The sequence below is a fragment of the Charadrius vociferus genome, unplaced genomic scaffold (genome assembly GCF_000708025.1).
Source record: "Charadrius vociferus isolate BGI_N301 unplaced genomic scaffold, ASM70802v2 scaffold332, whole genome shotgun sequence".
NCBI lineage: Eukaryota > Metazoa > Chordata > Aves > Charadriiformes > Charadriidae > Charadrius > Charadrius vociferus.
This window is the reverse complement of record NW_009647418.1, coordinates 2,588,921-2,596,600: the sequence shown is the minus strand read 5'-3', so window position 1 is coordinate 2,596,600 and position 7,680 is coordinate 2,588,921. Positions and strand designations below refer to the sequence as shown.

Below are 7,680 nucleotides of genomic sequence, written 5' to 3'. Positions count from 1 at the left end.
ACATCGACTTTACGGTTCTGTTCAGCAACTTGGTCTGGGGCACGTTATGAAAGCGTGCAGCTGAGGATGAGTGACATTAACAGAGCCTACACCAAACACAGCATGACATGGCGCTATTTCAGTATAATGCTGGATGTAGAGCTTACATAGCAGCATGTTATAAGACATCCGACTACTTGTCATAAACATTGAACATCTCCGATCGCTTGGACTGCAGACTTCTTGTGGGAAAGGTGCTGGCTGACAGCAGAGAGGTGAGCTGTCGTGTTGAGGAGCAACAGTGCTTTGCAAAAAAAAAAAAAAAAAAAAAAAAAGCAGTCAAACAAAAATGCATTTGGAACTGCTTTTACCTGGTTTTAATGCCAAATAATTTCCGGGGACTAACGCCAGCGTCCCAGGGGTGTTGTACGCCCGTCACATAGTTGGTGGGCACACACAGAAGGGTGAAGCTTTTGCCAAGTGGCAAACACAACAGCCGAAACTACACGTGCGCACTTTGAGAGTCCATGACCTACCGGAAATGTTGTTGCATCTATTTCTCGTCGTTCTGGTTTGTTTTTAATTGACACCTTTTTAACTGCATGGGAAAAAAGCAAAAACCCACCTTTTCAGCTTTTAAAGAATGCCTGCCTTTGTGAGCCAAGTTGTATTAAACAGCATCTTCGGGGTGTTCAGAAAGTGAGGTTAATTGCCTCCTAAGGTAATTAACACCTTTCCTAAGGTCTTGGTGTGGCTGGGACTTGGTAAGTCGAGTATTCAGTGTATGAAAGGAAAAGGTATTTAAGGGCTTAAGTTCAGTCTGAACTATTTTTGCTGCAGACATACGAGTGAGAGGTGGTGTTTAGCTGAATGTTTGCTTTGAACAGCAGAGGAAGCACTAACAACAGTTTGTTTCTAAACCTTTTACTTGATCTAGGTAGATATATTATTAAATATAAAATTCAGGGTAAAATCCTTCACTTCCATGTACATTACATGGTTTACTACAATTAAAAATAATACAACTTATGCTATTTTTTAAGTATAGACTTAGGGCTTGCTTAGAATTCAAGATCTTAATGAAATATTTAGATTAGCTAGTAATTTTCAAAGAAACTTTTGTTTTCCAAACTATTAATCTGGATTTGGGGGCCAATGCTATGTATTTTTTGCAAGTTCGTTACCAGTAATTTGTGAATGCCTGTGGATCAGAGGCTTGTTAGTAAATTAAGTGTATACCTAATTCACGGATTGTTTCTTATGAAGAGCTCTTTCACCTCCAGTCAGATTACTCTGATTATTTTGTGGTGCTTGTAAAAAAATAATAATCTATTGTGTGGCGGGAGAGACTCTGGCCTCCAGACTCACTTTCCCAATTTCTCTGTGCTTGGACAAAGCTGGAGAAGGGCAGAGTGAGGGTAAGCTGGAGAAGAGTCAGGGTTTGCTTGAGGAAAGGGGTAAGTACAGTTGTTTTGTGGACAGAGCATGGGAAGGGGAGGGAAAAGGTCTGACCTCACCTCTTCTCAGCCTGATGTGGTTGTGTGGCCTTGAGCAAGGCATTTAAAATGATGGTGTACCCAAAAGAGGGGGAGGATTCGAACGTCCCAAGCATGTAAGGGACTGCTAAGGCGTAATTCTTCGCCCTGAGGAAGAAGGCACTAGGAGAGATCCAAGTATTTTGGTTAATGGTAAGATCTCTGCCTGCTACCCCTGGCCAGGGGCGCCCTGCCCTTAGGAAGTGGCTGTCCCCATGTCTTCCTTGATCTTGGGCACCGCAAGCAGCAGTGTGCCAAGGTCTTTGGCCCTGCTGCAGTCAGACCTGGCCCAGGAACTCTTGGTTAGGACGGGTCTCTGTTAAAGCCGGCGTATCATTAGCAAGTGCGCAGGTGCCTACGCAAACTATCCCTTTACATCTTTTGATCACTTGAAGCAATGCTCCCCCTAAATCGCAATTTATTACCAAAACATTGTGCTGCTGGCCTCTCTCCAAAGCCAGCGATGGTGGTTCATGGTTTCGGAGCAGTACTACGGAGTTTGGAGCCATAAGACACGCACTGTTTCCCTCCTGTTTTAGTCTGAGGCTATGCCAAAGCCCTGCAGCATCAGCTATGGGAAAACCAAACAGGTAACAGGTGCCAGCACTACTACAGATGCCCATTCCCCCTTTCCTAAATGGGACTTGTCATTGCGGGAACGCGGGCGAGTGGGCAGCTTGGTTCTCTAACCTTGTAAATGGACTTGTTCTGCCAAAAAAGAAAAAAAAAAAAAAAACCAAACCGAGGGGGATCTGATTATTTATAGCTGTTGCGTAGTAATGTGTGTGGTGTGTTTCGTTACAGGTGAGGTGTAGAGATGCTCTGTGCTGCGTATCTGCAGGATGTGATGTGTCAGGTGCCTAGCGAGACAGTTTACATTTACCAAACGGGCTTGCCAGGCGCAACACAGCTTCTAAGCAGAATAAGCTGTACCCGTTGCTCCATGCCCAGCCACAGAGTTACTGGGCCTCAGATAGTACCATAGATCAGTGTTTTTCGGCTAGCACGGGCTTGGTTCGTAAGGAGCCATAAGCTCAGCACTTCCCTGAGGCGCTCTCCGAAACCATTGTCTTAGCGCCAGCTCCGGTAGGGCTGCAGCCAAACGCACACGTCCGAAAGAAACTCGATGTAGATTTCTGTTCTTGTTGAGTAGTTCTGTTGAAAGCATAAAGCTTGGCTGTGTGAGGAAGAGCTAGCAAAATGCATGAGCTGTTAGAGAAGCTGTACTGTATATATAAAAACCTGCTCAGTTCCCTAGCTGCTGTCCCTTAGTAGTGAAGCTGGCTTTTTTTCTTAGAGTGAGGTAAACATTTTGCTTGTGCCTTGGAACTGGGCTGTAGCTTGATTTTCCCCAACTCCCTTCCTTTCAAGCAAGCCCAGTGCTGACTAGGCTTAATGCTGGGTACTAAGCCTTTTTGGCTCTGAAAGCACACAGGAAAGTGCTAAGGGGAAACCAGGCCTCTTGTCTCAAGTAGTTTTTCTTGGTGGTCCCCTCTTACCCATCAGGCAATTGATCTGTTTCTTTTCTAAGGTCCTGAACTATTGCTGATTTTTATACTGTTTGTTTAACGACCGAGGCTTGTGTTTCATTCCCACCCCTTTATTATGCATTTAACTTTATCAGGTGTATCGAGTTTAAATACTGTGTATTTACCACTTTTAAATTATATTACCTAAGAAGAAAAAAAAAAAAAAAAACTAAGTGTTTTTCCACACAGCTGTTCAAGCTTCTCTGTACAAGTTGAAATAAATGACATGCAACTAAACCCAGAGTTAGTTGATCAAGTGGAACCATTATCCTGTTTGACTGGTCTTTATAGAGCTATAAGAGTTTTCCTGTTGGAAGAGGAGTCTGAAAGCACCTTCCTCTGTCAGTGAAGTCTGGTGCTCTGCCGTTACTGAGGACCTTGGGCTAGGATGAGACCACAGCAGCTCTAGCCACTGCATCATCCAACCTGGGCCACTCACATGCACAGACTGGAGCGCTGACTCTTGGAAACGCACCGTTTGAGTTGGGGCGCTCAGCTTAGTGCTCAACAGCCGCAGCAGGCAAATAAAGAATAAAACAAAACAATAATGCTGTAGCAAACCCACTGCGCAGAAGTGGAAGGTGGCAGCAAAGGATACTGGTGGTATGGAAGAGGTCCCAGGGCTCTGTAACACTAGAAAAGGTTCAGAGAAAGGGAAGAGCTGGATTTTCTGTGTCAGTGTGATCCCTAGAGACGCTCAAGGCCACATGAAGATAAAAGCCAACAAATTCACTTAAATCATATTGTCTAAACCCATTAAATGCAGCAGCCCAGATAGAGGTCTGGGGGTGGTGGTGAAAAATCTTCCAGGGAATAATAGCTATGTTCTCCTGAGCACTTGGTTACTAGCGTTTGATGCCAGGCCAACCCACCCTGGCCTCTAGCTTTCAAGTCTTTTCCCTTGAAGAGGGTTTTAATGCAACAGACACAGACAAGGTGTTAGGAGAACCAAGGTGTAGCAGAAGCTGTAGTTGCAGCAGCACTCTTGCTGAGAGAAGCAAGAGACAAAGCAGACAGCAGCACCGGCTTTGACAGCTCTCCAGTAAAACGAAGACGGTTCACTGACCCTAACCTTCACAGGCCCTGGGGAAAAATAAACCAGCAAAACCCAGCTTGCAGGACTCCAAGAGAACTAAGAGAGAGTAATATTTTATTTATTAAAAAGAACATAAATTTTAAAGTAGTACCATAAAAATTAGACAAAACAGAAAAAAAAAAATCTATAACCAGTAAGCCATTTACCATAGCACAATGGAACTAGACACTGCTTTGTCTCAGACTGCGGCCACTGGAGCTTGGAGACACGATTAAATAGCAGGCACAGGCTCAGCTAAGCATCACAATCCTTAAGGGCACAGAAAAGTGATTTAACAACAGCAAGGAGCTGTTCTCCCAAGGTTAGGCAACACCTGGCAGGGGCCATGTTCACTGCAAAGAAGAATCTGTGCCTGTTACCCTGTGCTCTCTGCTACCTGTGAGCTCAGGGAAAGGAGGACTGTCAAAACGACAATGTTGGAGCAGCCCCTGTCCCAGGCTTATCCAGTGCAGAGGCCTGGAATAAAAGCATAATTCTCCCTGTGTGCTTAGTGCAATTTATCTGGAAGACCAGCAGACAAGGAGCAGACCTGGTTCTTCTCTCTGGGGTTGGCTCCAGCCAGCAACAGTAATGAACAGTAGTGAAGAAGGTCCCTTTCTCAGGTTTGTTCCCCCCTTCTTTCCAATGAAGAGGGTGTGGGTCTCACAGCAGGGTCAGAGTAACATTCACAGCAGCAGTTCACAGCAGCAGTTGGGTGCTGTAGCAGCAGGAGGTCAGGAGTTTGTTCCGTATGTCTCATCGACTCCCTGCAAGGATCAGAGATCACAGTTCTCTGCCAGAAAACTCTTCTTTCTCCCCTTCCTCTCACACAAAACCCCCTGCACAGGCAAACTACTCTCCTCTACTCGGACTTTACATTTCCAATGCAACAAGGTCTTTTGATTCAGAAATCCACCCCCCGCAGCAACACTTCCCACCAAGCACAGGGCTGGGCTCTACCCTCAGCACCAGTCAGGCAACCCCACTAAATCCTTCTTCTGGCCAAATGGATCATTTGGAACCTGAAGGGAGGCGTAGCTGTGGTTGTCAGCATACTGGTCTCAGAAAATACCAACCCATTGAATGGGTTTGTTCACAGCAGCAGGAGCCCCCAAAAGCCAAGAAAGAAGGCTTTGATGGGGACCAGAGCAGCTCTCAGAAGGCAACAGCAAAGGACTGCAACCCAAAAAAAGAGGTGCAGTGGGAGCATGACAAGTTCTTGAACATACATTCCCCTCTCCAAGAGTGGTTGCCCAGGAAACATGACAATATTTGTTTCCAGTGCTCCTCCCTTGCAACAGCTTTGAGGTAAAAATTAGCTTCTCTGACAAAGTTTCCTAAGAGCTGTGGTTCAAAATCCCTGTTTGATGTGGATTTTCTACATCCTGTTTCAGAATCTCTCCAGCGTTAGAGGAGGAAGTAACTTTGCCTTCACTCTGCCTTCATTGATGCTTACCAGTTCATAATCCTCCACATATTTGTATTTCTTCTCCCGATAGTAGTATTTCTTCTTCATGCAATACAGAACAACAATGTCACACAGCACTGTTGCCTAGTGGAGATTAAAAGAGTGTAAGACACCGATCCTCAGAACTGAGGCACAAATCCAGAATTGAGCCCAAGTGCAAACATTGACACTTACCACGCCAAACAGCGCTAAGCCAGAGCCGATGTTAATCATAGTAGGAATTACATCAAATTTTCCTGCCTAGAAGACAGTTACAAGGGTGAATAAGTTTTTCAGCATCTCTGAAAGCCCTCACCACAAGGTCCCCAGGAATTAAGTCACCCTACCTTTCCAAACACTATGATATCAAAGCGGATGCCATAAGCTTTGACAAGCGTCCGTGATTCAGTGCCATTGCTATCCTTGTAATATTTCGCAAACCTGGAGAAGAGATAGATCAGAGTTTAGCTGGAGATTTTGAGGTTGCTTATGTCATCATGCAACATCCAGGTGTGTCCCTCATCCCAAGAGGATGGGCTGAACATTCGTGCTTCCAGAGACAAGCCCCAAATGATGGAGATTTCACACAGGCAAGCGCATATAGGAGAAAAGCCTAGAAGAAGCGAATTTAAGACAGCAGTTAGCACAAACCAAATCTATAAACTTGCAAAGCACAGGAAGGGAAGAAAGTTAGCTTTAGTAGGGAAGCAGAAGGACAGACAGGGAAGAAATTCAGCTACACGTGAGAACCAGCCCCCTCAGAGGCAAGCAGGAGGCTGCAGGAGTGCAGGCAGCCACGAGAGGGCAGGGCCGGGAGCAGGCAGCGAGGGAGGCAGCACAGCTCAGCCTGGCACACAGAGGCTGCTCCTTGTCCAGCACAACGCGACTCGCCAGCAAATAAGAGGGAAAAGGAACGAGAACAAATAAATGAGATCAGACTTACTCCGCCACATGGTTGACTAAGCCAGGAGGAAGCAGAGAAGAGGGTGGAAGAGAAGAGGAAGGATTGGTAAAGGGCTGCCCCATGGTCTGGAATTAGCAAGAGCATTTAAGAACCTGCACCAGCTGAGCTGTGGTATCTTCCAGCTGGTCCCACCTGACACCCCAAGACCTGCAGGTCTGGCACCTCCCAAACACACACTTGTGCTGTCTGCATGACAACAGCTTCTCAGTGAACTCATTCAAGTTCCACGAAAAGAGACCCCCTGTGCTAAGCGAGAGCTTGTGATTCTAGAAACAAGCATAGCCCTGAGCTGTGTTTCTGCACAAGCAGGACTGTTGCAAGGATCTCGACAGGGTGGCAAATCCATATTCCCATAGCTCTGAGTCTGGATGCAAACTGCTACCTGGCTCCGTGCGAGCAGTTTTACTGGAGGTGCTGGACCCATCTGTACTGGCCAGAATACTTATGTGGTGGTATATGCCAGAAGGATACTCCTGGTGCAGACACGGTCTTCAACTCACAGAGCCACCTCCTATAGGTTAGTTTTTCTCTCATGCACAGTGAAGGTGCTTCAGTCTCCCACCCCCACACGTCAGCCCCCTCAAATACTGCCCTATCAGCACACCCTGAAACAGTTCTTACACTGCCATGCCACACGAGGCTGGCCCAAACGGTCACCCAAACACTAATGCAAATATGACTCAGAGACTCTGACGCAATCAGTGGATCTTCATGATGTCCCCCCTCTGCTGTGTTTGCACACAGTGAGGATCCGACCTGCTCTGTTTTATAGCATCAGAGAAACTCTCCAAGTTTTACAGCACCATCGAAAGTCCAAAGACTACCCACAACAGCCAGAGGAGCATAGGCAGCCTGTAACACTGTGCCAGTGGCAGACTGAGCCGCAGGGACACATTACCTGAAGTTGTAGCCAGGAGAGACAGTGTGGGCAGGGTCCTTGTTGTCGAGGCGCCGGAAGGAATACTTTGGCACGCAGTGGGAAGCAGCTCTGTCAAGGTTGCAGTCCCAGTTGATCTGCAGCGCCATGACTCCACCCTGCCAAGAGGAGGTGAGGAGAAGGTGAGCAGTCCAAGTGCCCGGCCAGCCCAGCACTAGACTCTCTGCTGACCAGGACCCTGATTTACTGGCCCTTGTCCCAGTTCAACACTCTT

At 46.7% G+C, this 7,680-nt stretch overlaps 1 protein-coding gene across 1 annotated transcript in view; it reads right to left on the bottom strand.

The window, feature by feature from the left end:
- Window positions 1-4,852: 4,852 nt before the first annotated feature.
- Window positions 4,853-7,680, bottom strand: part of P2RX4 (purinergic receptor P2X, ligand-gated ion channel, 4) — a 7,383-nt gene continuing 4,555 nt past the window's right edge. Inside the window, exons 8-12 of the mRNA XM_009880342.1 lie at window positions 7,428-7,564; window positions 5,913-6,006; window positions 5,761-5,826; window positions 5,575-5,670; window positions 4,853-4,885 (exon numbers count right to left, since the gene is read on the bottom strand). Of these exons, the coding sequence (XP_009878644.1) occupies window positions 4,853-4,885; window positions 5,575-5,670; window positions 5,761-5,826; window positions 5,913-6,006; window positions 7,428-7,564 (426 nt within the window). The remainder of the gene's footprint in view (window positions 4,886-5,574; window positions 5,671-5,760; window positions 5,827-5,912; window positions 6,007-7,427; window positions 7,565-7,680) is intronic.